Source organism: Buteo buteo, chromosome 12 (assembly GCF_964188355.1).
Source record: "Buteo buteo chromosome 12, bButBut1.hap1.1, whole genome shotgun sequence".
In the NCBI taxonomy this organism is placed as follows: Eukaryota; Metazoa; Chordata; class Aves; order Accipitriformes; family Accipitridae; genus Buteo; species Buteo buteo.
This window is the reverse complement of record NC_134182.1, coordinates 13,377,874-13,395,818: the sequence shown is the minus strand read 5'-3', so window position 1 is coordinate 13,395,818 and position 17,945 is coordinate 13,377,874. Positions and strand designations below refer to the sequence as shown.

Below are 17,945 nucleotides of genomic sequence, written 5' to 3'. Positions count from 1 at the left end.
AGCGCTATTGTTTCTTTGGATGGATGATATGGAAGACCAGTTCCTCTCCTACTGTTTGTTGAGGGCTGAAGCATCATTCTGTAGACCTTATGAGCCCTCTGTAACCCATATATAGCTTGGCCACTGTTCTCATCCTCATAAGCTCTTGCATAGCTCTTAAAACTGGTGCTGTGGCTGAATGAAAATATCTTCACCAGCCAGACTCATGTTCATCTGGTCCTGTCAAAATGCAGAAAATTACCTGTTTTGTGAATTATACGACAGCCATGGACACATAGCAACAACTACATCATATATTACATATAAACCTTGTAAAGCATCTCGTCTGTGACAGTGGGTTGTCTCAGAAGTGCCACAAAGAAGTGCAAGAAATTTAGTTTTGAGTAATTGTGTTTCTTTATGCCTGGAGGAACTTGTCTGAGGCCTTGCTGGAGTGAGTGGAACAGACTGACATGCTCCCTGCTGCTTAATCTGTGCCTGTTCTGTGAATTCATAGTCCTCTTACTGGGTGTGTGAAGGAAAGATACCTTGGATTTTGAAGCATATCCATTTCCTGTGATTTCACACTGTCTATTTTGCCTTTCTTTTTCTGGACAGTTGGCCCCCACAGTGGTACTAGTTCCATTATTCCTAAGCATACTTTCTACAGGCATTAATATCTAAAATGTTTTGGAGTTCTTAAGCATATATAGACAATTTTCTTCTATTGTTGACCTATTAGGTACTCCTGCAAACTGAGATTGTCTTTGATTTTTTCTGGTTTCTAGCTGCTTTTTATTTGGTAAAGTCATGAGAGCTGTTTCAAAAGTTAAAAAAATCTGAATTTTCTAGAATCCTTTTTACAGGAATACTCTAATATACTGTAGGAAATACCGTCCATTTTACTAAAGCAAGTCACTGAACCAGTTTGTCAAGGAAAAAAGGAGAAAAAGTGCCCGAATAGATAAGAGAAATCAAGGTCCTTTGGAATCTTAGGATCTGAATAAATAATTACCATTGTCTCCCCACTCAAAAGGAAAAATAATAATAAATCTAAAATATAAATATAAATGCTTATTCTGGGAAGTGTCTTGCCTCTCCTGGAATGTAACTAGCTGCGTTCTCTAGGTTGTGCAGATTTTCACCTACAAATATGGTTATTTCCCACCTATCAGACATCACTGATTTCTCTTTTATCTCTCTGCTCTGTTGACATTGCTTTTTTCTCAGATCTGAACCACTTTTTTTGCATATCATGTGTTGTTTTATTTTCCCTATTCCTTCACCTTTCTTCCTCTGTCACTTTTGCTTTGTTATTTTAGCTGTTCGTAATTTTTCATTCCTGTCTGCATCTTGTCTGTTCTTTATTCCTCTCTTTGCTCTTTTCCTAGTTTTCTATACAGATGTACTAAACTTCTCTCCCTTTATTTCTTTCCTTTGTTCATTTACCAACAACCTATCACTTTTTTCTGAATCATTACACCTACTTTCTCCTTTTGCCCCCCCCTTTTTTTTTAACCTTCCCTTTACATTTTTCCCCCACCCTAATATTGTATTTTTTGTTTTCTCTTCCTTCTCTTCCACTACAGAGCTGATGATAATGGAAAATTCTGTGGGGGTATATCTCTTAAGAAGCTAGTGGCTTGGAGGTTTCCATGTTGGTGGTGGTACACACTGCAGGTGAATTTTAGATTAATAATAATAATTTACAAGGCTTGAAGTAAAACAAACAAAAAAACAAACTGAAGAAATGGCTAGGGTACTAGTCTTAAAAGATTTGGTTTCAGTTCCTCGCTTCATGGGAAGCTTTCTGTGATTATGAGCACTTCTGAGCTAGATTCACAGCAATCTTTATTGCCTCTTATTTAAACCTGTACTTTAGTTCTCCATCTGTAAAATGCCAAACATGTTAACTTATACTATTGTGGTAGTACTATTATTCACCATAATATATATTTCACTTATATATATTAACAGTTACAAGATACCCAAACTGGGATCATATAGGTATCTTAAGTAGATGGGCAGAAAATTTAAACTCATGCCCTACTGAAGTGGTTCATGCAGAACCATTGTAGTACTGCTCTGTGTTAGTGACTTGCTCCAACACAGTATCCTTTGCACTCAAAATTGCTGTGAAAATAAGGCAAAGGAATCAAAGCAAGCTTTTGTGTTCCTGTTCTGGAAGCAGTTCGTGATGGAAAATATCTTTCCTGGTTCATTTTCACCAGTTAAGGTAGTAATAAACAGAGAGCTAAAATACTAGGGAATTTTACACAGTTTTTTGAAAACAAATTACAAAATGCAGCTACCAAGGCGAAGCTGTTTTTAAGAAACCATGGACTTACTGCATTTTAAGTGCAGAAGGAGTTCTCACCAAAGGAAGTAGTTGTATCTTACTTAAAAGTATGGAAAAAGAATGATGGAATTCTGATCGTTAAGGAACACATTTAAGTGTAGTATATACTGCTGAATGGATCTTGATTATATCATCTAATGAATAATTATTGAGATCTTAAAGGGATGTTCTGTATCACTTAGAAAACTTTGTTGGTTTTTTTTTTTTTGTCAAATAAAAATGAACGTGCCTGAAATGAGCTGCAAAAATACTAAAATGTTCAAGAAAATGATACACGTAACACATTGATCTTGCTTTCTAATCACGCTTTCTTTCCTCATTTGAGACCAAATAGAATGAGAGCAGGAACATTACAGGAATATTAGCTGTGTGTTACAATACTTTACTGGGAATTGATTTTAGACCTCTGTGGGATCTTTTTCACCTTTTCAGCACTTTATTCTGCTACTCAATTTCTGTGCTTAATACTGTAGCTGTATTTGTACTATAATTTAAAGTGAAAATTATATTCAAATGAAGTATAGCAATGACAGGAAAATATTGTCTAAGCCCATATCCAGCTGCTACGGTCCAGAGGTATGAAGGGATGCTACTAAGCACAAACTGGGGAGAAATGGGGATTTTTAGGGGCCTGAGATGGTTTACAGGGTGGAGTTTTCAAAGCTTTTAGCTGTTAAGCATCTGTAAATGCTGGTGAGATAGCCAAATTTGGGTGAATTTTCACAGAGATGATAAAAGGCATTTCCTTGTCACCAAGACACTCTTTAAGATTTCAAAGCTAGTTGTCAATCACCTTCAGCAAGCAGGACTTGTAGTGTATTTTAAAAGAGGGGGGGTGGGGTGGGGAAGATTCTATGAATTCATTTAACTTACTATCATTTTGGAAGTGGTATTTTTGTAACAATTTTGATAACTTGGAAAAAATGAACAGTAAACAGAGGTACAAAGGAATACCTGTTCATTTATAAATGTAGCCAACATAGTGATCTGAAAAGTAGTGTAAAGGAAAGTTGGCTGCTTATAAAAACAGTAAAAGTGAAACCAGCATCTAAATGGAATAGAAAATAAGTTTTTCTACCTAAGAACTTGAATGAACATACTTAGTACAAATGCTTTACCTGAGGAAATATAATTATGGAGGGGAAGGCAAACAGTTTTAAAATTTCACTTCTTAAAGATCACTGCTTCCAAAAAGTTATAAAGCTGGGTGTAGTCTCGGAAAAGAAGTTTCTGGTCTCCTTTTAAAAGTAAAATAAATTAAAAAAAAAAATTCTGGAAAGCTTGATTTATTGATATTTGCATCAATAAGATATTAAAATATTGAACCAATAGGTTTAAGCAGTATTTAGATGTATTTTGGACAGCTGGAAAGTATAAATACAGAACTAGGTAGCAGAACTCCTTCCTATTCAAATTAATAGAAATACTGTATAAGGAATCAGAGAATGATACTTGAAAGAAAATTAATTCAAGAGATGCTAATGTATAATTTTCATTGAAAGGCGACCAAAATATTTGGGAAGGAAACAAAAGAATGTCTTTGACAGTTAGTTCACTATAATGCTTTAATAATGTATTTGTAGTTTAAATGTTCTAATTTGGGCTAATTTTGGAAAGAGAAAGCTTGGAATTTTTCACCAGTGCAGCGCTTTTCTGTATTGCTCTGTAAAACAGACCATAAATTCTTACAAATCAGAAGTGCTCTAATAAGCAGAGAAAAGAGCAAATTTCTTTTGTCAGCAAACAAAACCAAGCTGTAGTTCTGCAGGCTTATGATGTAAACAGACAAAAAAAAAAAAAAATTACTGTGTGAGTATCGGTAACTTCAGTTGGTCTTAGACCTTTCCTGAGGAAGAAAATTGAAGCTTTAAGGACTGGACATGAAAGATAATTCATTAATTTTGGATTAGTTCTATTAAACAAGAGAATCTTTTTATTACATGAATTACCAGTAGACTTAGCCTTGGAAGGTGAGGAAAATGCAGTGCTGAGAACTTCATGTGACATCAGATGTAAATGGCAGCAACACTGTTTTGATTTCCAGAAGTCTGGGATTAAGCTAATAGTGTATGGAATTTTCTAAATATTAGGAAAGAGAACTATTTTTTACTGAAAAAAAAAAACCCAGATACAATTACTTATTTTGTTTACTGGTGAATTGCATAATGTAGAAAATAGTTCAACTGTGAATAAAAGTCTAAAATGTGGCAAATGCAAAAAGAAAGCTGATAAAAGATATTTTTTTTCTGTTGTCCGTAATGACCCCATACCATTGCTATATTTCTCTTTTTTCATTAAGCAAGACTTGTGCCATAACTCTTTTGAAAAGACATAGAATAATGCCAAGATAATTTGTTTTATTGTGAAATAATATGGGTTTTTTCCTTACAAAGATGCATGTAAGCTTTTCATTTTAAAGGAAGGAGAGCCCTGAGGTTTCATTCAATATTTAATGTTTGTATTTTATACTCCTCGTAATGTGGGGTAATTCAGTCAACAGAATATTTTTGGATGGTAGAAAAGTTCAAACATGAAAATTCCATTTGGACTGTCTGTGCTGCATATGAGAAATCTCTAAGGGTTTTTAATCATTCAGAATAAGAAAGGTTTCTTTAATTTTTAAACATGTATTTCATTTTATGTTTTATTTAAATTGTCTTAACATTTACATAGAAACCCTTGAAGGCTTGAAAACTTGAAATTTACGTTAGATTAAAAAAATAAATAATTATGAAGCATAGTGTATGTGGAGATATATTAGAGGAATAAAAGGTACCATTTGAGTATGAAGATATTCTGATAATTACAAAATATGACTTGCAAAAATTATTAATTTATATAGTGATTATTTGTTTTAAAGGAACTGGAAACCAAATTCCCAAAGAAGTTTTGCGGTAATGCTGCCTCTCACAATAGAATGAATATTTAAAGAAGTAATATATATGAGAAACTACAAGTTGCAGAAGTGTAGTTAATTACTGCTTATGAGACAGGGGAATTAAAATCACAAGGATAGTTTCTTTTCCCTTGTGTTAAGAGATGGATGTTCTTGGAATTACTCAGGAAATATGGGCTAAAGAAAGCTAGGGTTGTGCTGCTGCTGACAACCTTTGGGAAAATTAATTAAGATAGCAAAGTCTAAACATTGTAAACATGGAAAGGAACATCACCAGCTTCGTGGTGAAATGTTGTACAGCCTAGCATAAGGGTCCACAAGGGACCAGGACAGAGAAGAGAAATGAGAAGCATTGGAAGTAGAAAGTTCACGTAGTAACTGAAAACCTAAAGAAAAAGCATTTCTTATAGTAAGCTCATGTATCTTTAAACTGTGATTCCACTCAGAAAAATGACTGAAGAAGTTTGTGTATTTTCTCATAGTTATCAATTGTATGTTCAGGAATGCTCATTTTGGCCTAAGTTGCTGTGTCAGGTTTTACTGACAGTCCCTTGAGGTTGATGGCAAGATATGTATCATCTCCCTTTGGCTTTCAGTCAGTCCCCTGTACGGGGATTTATGAAAACAAATTAACCTTCATTGTATAACAAACGGTACTAAGAAGAAGGTATTTATTTACTTCTGACTTAAAGGTGCTAATGACAGTTTACACGCTGTAATTTCCTGAGTGTACCAGCAAAATGCTAATCTGCTTGCGTTTGTCAGGTATTTCACTTACAATTCTGGTTTCTTCAACTGTTGAGCAAGGACTTTATTATTACCACTATGTGAGTGTTTTCCTAGCCCACTAGAGAAGGATGCAAATTTTAATTAAAGCAGTTAACCCTTAAAAGATTGATTATTCAAATCTGCCTATTGACAGCAATACACTGTATACTCAGTTTAGAGTTTACTAAATATTTGTTACTAAACAACTTAGTTTCACTCATGTTGTGAGAATACAAAGTTATTTCACATACTTTGGGTGGAAAACTGGATGTGGGATCTTTCTTTCTATTTGTCTTTCCTCCATTCTGGCATTTTCTGGCTGGAAGGAACCTCAAGCCAAACCCAATTTGGTTTCTCTGTGACTATTTATTTCTTCCAGGTCTGGGATATATGTTGGCTTGGTTTTTTACCCTGTCTAGTCCAAACTGGTATGGTAATTTAATATGATTAATTTCACTGGGGGAATTGGCAAAATTTATTTTCTATCTGGTTTGAGAGCAGAAAGTTTCTTGGGAAACTTGCCTAGAAACGATGCAACAATTAATTTTAGATTTTCACTGTAACCATTTGCTTGTTAAGAGTAACTATTTAGCAGAAGTTATAAGCCACATTCAGTGGTCTTTGGAATGTATTCTTTGGCTTTGTCACAATATACAAGTATGCACAAGTGTAACTGTGTCTAAGTTTACACCTTAAATGAAAGGTATGAGGTATGTTAGAGACAGTGGTTTTACATGTAAATGTGCAAACACTTCAGAACGTGCTTTCCTTTCAGCTCCAAACTTTTTTCTCCAATACGATCAGTGATAGGCCTGCATGCATTAGCAGTGTTTTTTTATTTTAAGCTTTGATACTTATGCAAAATTTTGTTGATGGATTGATTGTTGGAGATAGTTGTTACTTCTGTGTAATTTTTAAGGAAAATACCCAGTATCAGGTATTTAGTGTTGCTGTATTCACTTCTGTCTGTGATATCATTTGTCTTTGATATCATCAGTCATTAGAATGTCTTAATGTAATTCAAATTTGCAGTATTTTCAGAGACCTATAATATGAAATCATCATTTTATTGCATCATTTACTGTGGGGAGGGGGAAATTAATTTAAAATGAGACATTTTCACTTTAAAAATTAATTTGAAAACTTTGATATCTTTTTATGTAGAGAAACCTTCTGTTCAAAACCAGTTTATACCTGTTTAGACAGAGGTGTCCTTAGAGTTTTAAACTTGGATATTTGTTTTCAGAATTTACACACTTTTTCTCTTTGGTAAACTAAACTTTCAAAAATAGTTAAAACCTGCCTCAGTGTTTCAGTATTTTCTGAGATTTTTGAGTCACAGCTGGTTAATATGGATTTTCTTTTCTTCACTTCTTCCCCGCCTACATTAAAAGTACCTTTTCTGTCACACAGCCTGTGCAGTTTTCCCATAGGGACATCTAATGCAGTTCATCAAAGTGAAAAAAATGAGTCACACAGTCATTTATTTACTCATGTAAGACAATAACGGTGTTGGTAGTTACCTGGATAGACTTTCATTTTGTTAGATTGTGGAAAAGCTGGGAGTTAAAAAGTCTTTGCAGACTTGACTACAAGTGAAAAGAAAGAAATTAAGTCATAGCTACATGTTGGTTACCGTGTCATTTAATGCTGTTTGTTGCCTTTTAGCAACAATTAGCAAAAATGTTGTTGCTCTAAATTTGCTAGAATATTTATTTATATAAATTATGAAAAGGAAGTCCTGTTTTCATGGCATAGAGAGTCAAAGGATATTTATTATTTTATTATGATTAAAATATCAGGTTAGATTCTTAAATTATATCTATTTTCATGGGCACAAGTTATCTAATATTTAACAAAAAAAAAAGAAGTGCTTTCCCGTATCTCTCTGTGTTTTGCAAATAAAGCTTTCTTAATATTCCTGCATGGTGATTTCATGATTCTAACTGTTGCACTTAACTCTGTTTTGTATGTAAGGTTTTATGTGTATCTGCTAGACTGATGACTATGTTTCGAGTATAGGATTCCCTGCCTGCTCTGTTTTCCTTTCCAGTCCTGTGGGACTGGAGTTTCAAGAGTTAGTGGCACTGGGATAACTAACAGCAGAAGACCTTTTGCAGGAGTGCTGTCACAGTAATTTGGAATCACTGTGAATGGTAGGCTGGCTGTGATGGGTTTATCAGAGAAGAGAGGATTCCTGACGGTGGTATCATCTGGTCGGAGTGTTTTACTTACTCATTTCTCTTAGCTAAAGCTAAGAGGAGTTCCATTAGGAGCCCAGTGAAATAGAGAAGAGCCCTGCATTCCCCAGTTACCTTTGAGGCCTATATTTATTTGTGAAGTAGATATGCTCCATAATGAGCTGTCCTTCAGTTGCCCAGCTTTGGGGATCTGCAATGCATGTTGGCTCCCCTCTAGACAACGTGTCTGGGTTTGCCTCCCATGGACAGTGTGCACCAAAGCCACGGTACTTTGGGCTTATGTGAAGTCCCAGATGCTGTGAAATTATCCAGCATGCCACAGTCAGATACAGCCCAGACTTCCAAAGGAAAGGAGAACAAAAGGGAGCCTTTCGCTAAGACTATTTGTTTCCCAAGAGAGCCACATTACTGTGTTTTCAGCCTTGTTCCATAAGGGGTAACTCTTACGCATACTCTGTTTATGTGATACGTTGAACAACTGGTAATTGCCTCTGAAGCAGTTAAAAGGTTGATGTACTTGGTGAGAATTTAGGACACAGGCAGGGCAATCCTGTATACAAAAATTTGATGATGAAACTAAAATGTACCACCAAGATTGGGTTTTTTCTTAGATGAATCTGAAATCAAAGCTTATATTGTTCTAATGTTAATACTTTCCTTAACTTCCTTGTTTGGTGGTTTTTTCTATGAGTGAAAGTGGTATGTCTGACACCAGAAAACATAGTTGCTTTGAAATTTTTGTGTATAAGTTAATTCTATGTGTGAGGGGCATCGAAATCTTCATGAAAATCTCTACAGAAGATGTAAACAAAATGTGATACAAGTTTTTACCTATCCTTGGTATTCCTTTCATTTCAGCTACTGCACACCTTGCTGTCTTTTCCCAATTCTAGTCAGCTGTGTAATGCTGCGTAATAAATGTAAACTTTTTGAATTAACTTTCTATATCCATAAACTTGCATCAGGTTTATTTTCTGAGGAGATATATAACCACATTTCTATCTATCTGTCTAGTGTGAGAAGCAAAGATGGTCAGCATCAAGTATTCATCCCGAGCACAAGAGTTCTCATGATCCTTTTTCCACTGTCTTTAGTGACTGAATCTAGTGTCTAACTTTTAGCCACCGGATACGTACCCTTTAGCTGTCCTTAACAAGTAATTAGAATCTGAGACACTGCTTCACTTGCTAAATTCACTGGTGAGCAGAGTTCGCTTGTGTGAAAAGGCTTGTGTCTGCCTTTAATAGTACCTTATTTGTCTTCAGACTTTAATTAATATCTCGCTGGGTGAGCAACTGTATGGGAGGTAATCAGAGGTTTGATATCGTGGCTTTAGGGAGTGCATTTTGTTTCCTTAATTGGTCTACATTCCACCTGCACAGAATCTGATTTAAGGTATCCAAAGGTTTTTGCAAGGTAAGCATCCCTGAAATTCAAGCCTAGAATTTTTGTCATGTCATATTTGTGCTATATTCATTTATATATGGTTTACACAATCCATTGTGACTATATACTTAATACTTTGCTTTTATCTAAATCTCATCTGAGAGATCATTCATTTCCATTTTTAACAAGTATTTTTCAGTAGTATTTGTTATCTAATTTGAAATGTAATGTAAAAAAAAGACATTTACAGATTTTTTTAAATATTCTGTACAGATATTTAGACTTACCATTTTCCACAGAACTGTTTCAACAGTAAATAATCAGAAAATAAGTAAAGAATTTTCACTTATTCTCAGCAAACTGCATTCAGAGGATGAGAAGAACACCTCCACTAGATGAACTGCAGCCGCCTCCATACCAGGATGATAGTGGTTCTCCTCATCTTTCATGCACGCCTTCTGAAGTCGGAGACAGTAAATGTGAATTTTCCCAGTGTAGCAACAGTCCAAGATGTTCATATAAATGCCCAAGTGAGGGAAGCACGGGACATGAAATAGAAAGCTTTCATAACAAAGGATACGAAGAGGATGTACCAAGTGATAGCACAGCTGTCCTTAGTCCAGAGGTAAATGAAAACAGTTGAGTGTTCTGAAGTGTCATGCAGTGCAACCTTTTGAGACCTTTTTTTATCTTAAGACCAATGCACAGTTACATGTACACTAACATTGAAGCTCATTCATTTTTTGAAATATTAGTTCATCAGAAAGCATTACAATAGGATTTCAGATTTTTCTTTATAGTTATCTTTATGGCATCTAGACTTTCAAACAAGCTCCTAGTAAGAGTGAATTATTTTTTAAACCAGTCAGAGAACTTCATCACACAATAAAGACTGTAGTCAAAATTCTTTTTCTTCCACATAATTTTTCAAGCAACCCAAATAAAGAAAAAGAATCTGTTAACGCTTTTCAAACTGAACACCCCATAATGTAAAACATCCTTTAAGAAAAAAAATTACTACAAAGAATTTTTTAAAATTGTTGATGGTAGTATAGAGATTTCGTCCACTTAATTTCCCATTTTCTGCTATAAACTGTAATGATATCTGTTTATTTTTACTATGAAGAAATCATCTTTTCTGACATGTATTTCCTTGAAGTGTCTTTAACAACCGCTTACTGCACTGACATCTATGGGTAAGTCTGCATTAGTGATGTCATGTGCAGAAGAGGCTCCGTTTGGTACAACTTTGTCCTTTGTTTCTACCTGAAGTTTTGAAGTGCATATTAGGGCTCAGTCCTGATGTGCCAACAGCTGTTTCTGTCTTGGTAGACCTCTTGGTAATTTGATGTTACATAGCTGGGGTGTTGGTGCCACATCTGGAAGGCCCAGCTGCAAGGTCCTCTGGTAGCTAGCTGTCTACGTGTACCTGATGATCAGCTAGGACCACAATCTTTATGGACTTCACTGCTAGTAAAGACATAGTGTGTACATATGGTCCTCAAACCCTATCAGATTGCAGCAAATCTAATCCTAGTTCTTCCCCTTTTGTGTCACACCAGTCATTAAGGTAAGCATGCTCAATAAGAACTGAGAATACTGCCAGCTTTTTTTATAGCCACTCAACAACTTGAAGAATGAAGCTTTCAGAGGAATGAATTCCAATAGCTATGTAGCAACCAGTTTAAAATAAGAACATAACGTTTTTTAATGCAAAACTCTTTATTGTGGCATCTATTCATTTACATGAACAAACGTATCTTTGATAATATGAAAATACACAGGAAATACATTTGGTTTACATACTTGGAATAACTTACTATATGAACACTAGGTTGACCTGTACTTGTAAATACTTTGTGTTTCAGTATCACTATCAAACTAGCTGTTGTAGCAATATGGAGGATCAATATCTTGTTCAAAATTTGAAGTGATGATAAACAATCTTAAAATTAAGTTTAAAATACAGTTTAGGACTGGTGCTGTTTACAGAAAGTTCAGAAGGTGTGTTCAAAACAGATGCATCTTACACAGTTCTACTAAAATTACATTAATAAAGCCATGATAATTTTTGGCACATTCATGGAACCCTTGTGGACTGCAACAAGAGCTGCATGTGCAAGCAGGTGTTGTGATTCCTGTATTCTTTGCTGGCATCCACCGTGCTCTCAATCACTAGCCGGCTCTTAAAGCACTGTAATATGTTACCTTAAAAATGTGTGTATTTTCACACTGAAATAAGATAGTTCTATCTTGTAACAAATATATATACATTTTAACATGTGAGGCACAGAAGAAGAGGCCTAATTTAATCTGAGCTCTGTCTGATTGACTCCTGGCTTTTGGTGGTATTGGCTAGGTAAAGTCTTTTGATTTCTTCTTGGCTGCTAGTCAGCCATCTCCTCAGGCTTTCGGTGTTTAATTACCTTGTTTATGAAATGAACAAAAAAGATCATAGTCCCTTCATATTGCTTAGAGAAACTATATATTTCCACGCTAGATTTAATAATAGAGTACAATAAATAAATAAATAAATAAATAGCTTTTTTTCTTCTTCTTCAGGATATGTCAGCTCGAGGATCGTCTTCACAGCTTCCTAAACCTTTTGATCCTGAGCCAGTAGCTAAATATGGCACACTGGATGTGACTTTTGACTATGACTCACAGGAACAGAAGCTTTTGGTGACAGTGACAGCTGTCACAGACATTCCCACATACAGCAGGACAGGTGGAAGCTCGTGGCAAGTACACCTAGTTCTTCTCCCTATAAAGAAGCAAAGAGCAAAAACCAGCATCCAGCGGGGACCGTGCCCTGTCTTCACAGAGACATTCAAATTTAATCACGTTGAGTCTGAGATGATTGGGAATTATGCAGTTCGCTTTAGACTGTACAGCGTACGTCGCATGAAAAAAGAGAGGGTTGTGGGAGAAAAGATTTTTTACTTAACAAAATTGAATCTTCAAGGGAAGATGTCAGTGCCAGTGATACTGGAACCTTCTTACAGTCTGTCTGTGAGTATTAAATGAGGCAGAATAAGAATACGGTGATATACAGTGTCCTGAATTTTGTAAGAATAGTGTGTATATTTATAGAGTCATCATATCCACTCGACTTGTTTTCAACAGTCATAGCGCCGTATTAGCACAATGATAATTTCCTTAGAGCTTCTGTAAGTACGTTCACTTTCCACCTGCAAAAGCTGCCCATATTTTTCCTTCTAATGACTTAGAAATTTCCAGTCTATAAATAGGGATATAGTGGTGAATATATGTATATATGTATACATACAAATACATATATATGTATTTAATAGTATAATCTTTACTCTGCTACCCACAACATTTCAATTAAAAAAAGAAAAAGGAGGGGGGAAAAAAAAGCTATACTAGTGAGTGTCCTTCATCTGTTGCAATTAAATCTTGGTTGCAAAAGGTATTTTCCTTTCAAGAAAGAAAGATAGGAAAGAAGAATTTTGAGAGCACAAAGCCATTATTAGTAACTTTAGATTAGAACCTTGTAAATAGTTGATTTCTGGTTCAGTCTGAAGTGAAAAATAGCGTGAAAAGTAGTTCAAACTGAAAAGGATTTTTGTTTGCTGAAAAAAACTCCTACCTATCTGATGAACAGAATTTTTTGTCCCCCAAAATAATTTAACCTTAATATTTTTAATAAAGCAAAGCAACAGTAATTAAGGGTAAACTTAGGTATCACTATCAAAAAACACAAGAGATCACTATGTGGGCAGTGATCAGCATCTCCTTTTTCTTTTTCATAAGAATTTAAGTATGCTTTTGTCCAGAAAGAGAATGTTTGTGATGTTGTGGTCAAGGCTTCCTAGACTAGGAGTGCTTGAATGTTCATTGCTTAAGAGCTGCATATGTGCTAAATAATGGGCTTATGGGGGAAAGAGAAGGTGTTTTAGCAAGGGCATCCTTATTTGCACATTCTATGTATTCTGTGGGTTTTTTAGACTATCAATAAAAAAAAAAAGAGGAGGAGAAGGGAAAGAAAGGAAAAGGTTTTTTTCAGGTGAAACAATGCCGTTAATTTGTTCTACATTTTCAAAAAAAGTTTGGATCAATTGAATTGGCATTTCTGTTGAACATGAATATTACAAAAGACACTCAAAATGCCATTGTATTTAATGACTAAAAATATTAATTAGAATTCGTAAAAGCTGAGACTAAAACTTCAATCTGATGGAGGATCAACAGATAATAGAACAGCTTTTTTACAATTCCTTAAGAAGTACAGATCAGTCTATTCCAAGGATGAAGTGGTTTACCTACATAGTATGAACTTCCCTAACACAGAGTTTGCTAGTTTCACAGCTGGGAAAAAAAGCACCCCATGAAACAAAACACTGAATATTCTAAATGTTACTGGCTAAATTTGTGTGTGTTTTCGGTAGGTTCTTGTATAAAATTTACCAAAGTCAGTGAAATGTGCCAATGAATGGACCAGGCTTTTTATTAACTGGTATATCCCATATGTGCACTGGTTATTTTTCTGTCTTATTTTCTTGAGTTTTTGTGGCAGGGAGAGTAAAAACAAATTCCAGAAAGCATCAAAGATAAGAAGATTGTTATTTATTTTCTATGATGGTAAGGGATGCCATGTCTACATTTTTCTCTCCTCATTTTTTGGGAGAAGGAACAAGAATAAGGAATATTGGTAGGAAGTGAAAGGATCTTCCAGAGTTTGTTGCTGTAATGGGATTTAGGTAGATTTATCTTACCCCTACCTGTTGCTGGAAAGGAACCTTCATAGTCTTGATTGCTTGAATGAGGATCCATGGTTTTTTGGAACTATGCAAATCAGGGTTTAAACCTTTGGAAATTCATTGACATCTGAGTTTACAGATATTTTTCTATTGTTATTTATAGCCTATATGATTTCTTTTTTTCAGCGAGCAGATTTATTACAGGATTTAACATATAGTTATTTTGCAAGAGTATTAAATTTTACCGAGTTTTTAGGATGTATGACTGGAAGTGGGGGGCATCCTGGGTCACTTGAGTTGAAGCCCTTATTATTGCAGACAGCCAGGTCATCCTGATCACAAATTTGCAAATTTTCATCTGAAAATATCAGGTTGTTTCACTTCCAACCTGAATTTCTTCAAGGCCAATTTATTACCATTTGTTCTTATACCAGCATGGTCCTTGAACTTAATTAGTTCTTACACTTCTCAGGTGTTTGCCTCTGGGTCTATCTGTACACACTGGTTGTATTGCTTCTCAACTGTCCTTTTGCTAGAATAAGCCAACAACAATCTTTATGCCCAATTAATCATAAATGCCAGGCAGGAGTTATTTAACAGGAGAAGGTAAGCGTTGTTTCAATTTGGAGATATCCAGTTGTTCAGGGATATTTCTAATTATAAAATCCATGATGAGGTACATTGTAAATTCTGAGTTAAATTTGTCTTGTTCAGTTGCAGAGTGTTTTGTTGCTGACAAGTGTTTATATTTGACAGCTTTTTTATGAAAATATTTCTTGGACACATGACAGTTGTCCTATTTTTTCCACTGCTTCTCATTATATGGACTTTATATATTAAGTACACCTTCTGTCACTGAAACTTCATAATCCATTAAAACACCTTGCCAGTCTCTTCTGCAGAAACATATTTTATTTGTTTCTGTCTGAGACTGATATTACATGAATGTATTTCATTAGCTAGTCATCTGCTTTCTGATTGTGTAAGAACAGTTTGTGTCCTGTGAAGTTTAGTATATTTTCAGTTATACCTTAAAACTATCAGGGAATCTGGTTAAAGGTAGACCAGCAAGTTCAGTGCCTTTCAGACATGGTGGCACACTCACATGAGTGGGGCCTGCAACTCTCTGGTTATTGTTAAAATGTGGACAAGTGCATGTCATGGTGAGTACGTGATACTAGGATGTTCCTTAAATTAGGTTTCAAAGCTACACATGGCTTCAAAATTACAAATACATTCACAAACTATCTTTCTCACCCAAGATTTCACCCTGTTCCTCACCTTCCTACATTGCATACAATGTCTTACATTGGGAGCTATTATCCCCAGTCCTATTGGCATTTGTCTTTAACAGTCCTGCGTTGCTGCAGTTCTCCCACGTAACAGGGAATTCCTCCTCAGCCCCCTTATTTATCACACGCTTCCTTCCAAGTTCAGCATACTTTCAAGTGAGGAGGAAGCAACAGAACCAATATGGGCTAGCCAGAGTGCAGTTGTCACTGTCATCTGAGACTGTTCCCCTTTCAGATTTGATAGAAATTGGACATTGCATCAGAAGTTAATAAGCAGGGGTGTACATTGTGTTTTTGTCTGAGTATAGTTTGCTTAGAAAGACCTTTGTTGATGCTTTTAGAGAAATTTTCCTTTTAATAGAATTGTAGACAAATTTTTATTCACCCATCTTGAAGTTTAGAATCTATCGCGATGCTGTTTATTTTTCTTCAGGAAATCCCTGTGGACCTGTTTTTAGTTGCTCTTCGTTCTTCTCACCCAAAGAAATTTTCCTGACAGTGAACAACAGTCTCCAGTATGATGTGATTATAAAAACATATAAGCAGTTAATTGAGTGAAATCTGTTTGGAAAAGATAAAAAACCCAAGCGTAATCCTCTTCACCATCCCATAGGTTGCTTTTGGTGTAGAATAACAACAGTCAATCATGTTTTTATTTTTTGATTGATTTTGGAAATACAATTTGGATGACCAAAACATGCCTCTTCCTGCTAAGCCAATCTAGTAATCGTTCATTATGTATTGTCAATAACAAGGTGTTTACTGTGGAGAATTAAATTTTTCTTTATTTCTATAACACTTCTAACATATTGAACTCCCAGATGTGATCCCCATAAGAAAGAATGGATGGTGTGGGCAATCATACGTGCTTAAAGGATTATTTTGTATATCTTTACTATAAATATCCAGAGTGTCTGAGAATTATTTTAATTATAGGTTTTTTGAGTGAAGGCATTTGTGCATGCAGTGTATAAAAATGCTCGCTCTTGCACACACACGTGTGCACTCTCTCCAGTTTGACAATGGTTAATCATCGAGTCTATGTTGGTTTATGCATTGTGCTTAAGGCATTTGTTCCATGTTGCCCTTTATATGTGGTATATCTTCAGTATTCTTTATAATGGATATTTGTGTGTTTATAAACTTCTCAGAAAAAAAGCTTTCAGAGAGGCATTTCTTTCTTGGGAATTCTTGTCCATTTTGGAGTCGAGCTGTCAGGTTTTGTGAAAATTCTTACTTTAAACTTACTGGTGACTCTATTATTGTGTTCTTATGGCATGGTCTATTCAGGATTATATTTGGAAGGCTAAATACTTAAATACATACATATAAACAGATCTTTACTAAATACCAGTATGATACTTTAAAACGGTTAATGAAAAAATGACTAAGACTTGTCTAGGGGGAAAAAAAAAATACTCAAAAGATTTTGTTCATAGTATTTTATTTAACTAGAATTCTACCTAAAAGGATCAGTTCCTATGTGATGGTGCATAAATGCTTTCAGTTAGCTTGTAAAAATTATGTTCATCAAAGTAAGGGGCAATTATCTTTAAACACTGAGCACATTCTTATCTTGGGAATAGCTTGCTGAATTCATTTGAGTTAGTGGTGTAAAACATGGAAAATCAGAATTAATCCTTTGACACAATAAGAAAGATGACTCCTGCAATTTCTTTGAAGAAAATTATTAGGTGACTGGAAAATGGTGATCATGTTACTGAGGCTGCAGGAGAACTTGACAGTACTTGGCAAATGAAGCAGTCTCCCTGTGTTTGGCTGGTTGTGCAACATTTCGTGGCAGTATCGGCAAGTAACAGCCGTTATCTTTCCAGTGTCGTGGCTGCCTCACCTTGTGTGCCTTTGTGTGGTGGTGACTGAGCACTGCTCCTGGCAGCTGAGAAGATAAGTGCTAACCCATGTCTCTCTCTCTGCTTGGGTCTTCATCAGGATATGGGGGGAAAAACACAAAGACAGCTGTGGCTACTGGGCTTTAAAGCCAGTGGTGTGTCTGCACTCTTCTGACAGATGCAAGTTTCAAGAACTCAGAATCTGACCAGATGATAAGGACCTCCCGCTAGCTAAGTTCAGTCGTCACAATTAAAAATTAATTGGCTTTCCAAATCAGTGCTATTTTCTCTGGATTTTTTCTTATGTAAATATGTCTAATCATTCATGGCAATTTTTGTCATATATTAGTCTGTTCATCCAAGAAGCACTGGACTAGGCATTGAGACTGTGAGACTGTTTCAGTCCCACATAGAATAACTTTGATGCTTTGTAGAACACTTTTATGTAGTTTTCAAGATCTATTTTTTTTTTACAGTCACAACTTGTCTC

The 17,945-nt window shown here is 35.4% G+C and overlaps 1 protein-coding gene across 8 annotated transcripts in view; it reads left to right on the top strand.

Moving 5' to 3' along the window:
• SYT14 (synaptotagmin 14) overlaps positions 1 to 17,945 on the top strand; it is a 93,720-nt gene that overhangs the window by 50,873 nt on the left and 24,902 nt on the right. For 5 of the 8 annotated variants that reach the window (XM_075042758.1, XM_075042755.1, XM_075042762.1 and 2 more), the window contains 2 exons: positions 9,946 to 10,214; positions 12,152 to 12,601. In XM_075042758.1, the coding sequence (XP_074898859.1) occupies positions 9,946 to 10,214; positions 12,152 to 12,601 (719 nt within the window). Of the gene's footprint in view, positions 1 to 1,568; positions 1,660 to 9,232; positions 9,620 to 9,945; positions 10,215 to 12,151; positions 12,602 to 17,945 lie in introns of those variants that run through there. The other 3 variants (XM_075042760.1, XM_075042759.1, XM_075042761.1) reach the window with 2 other exon arrangements.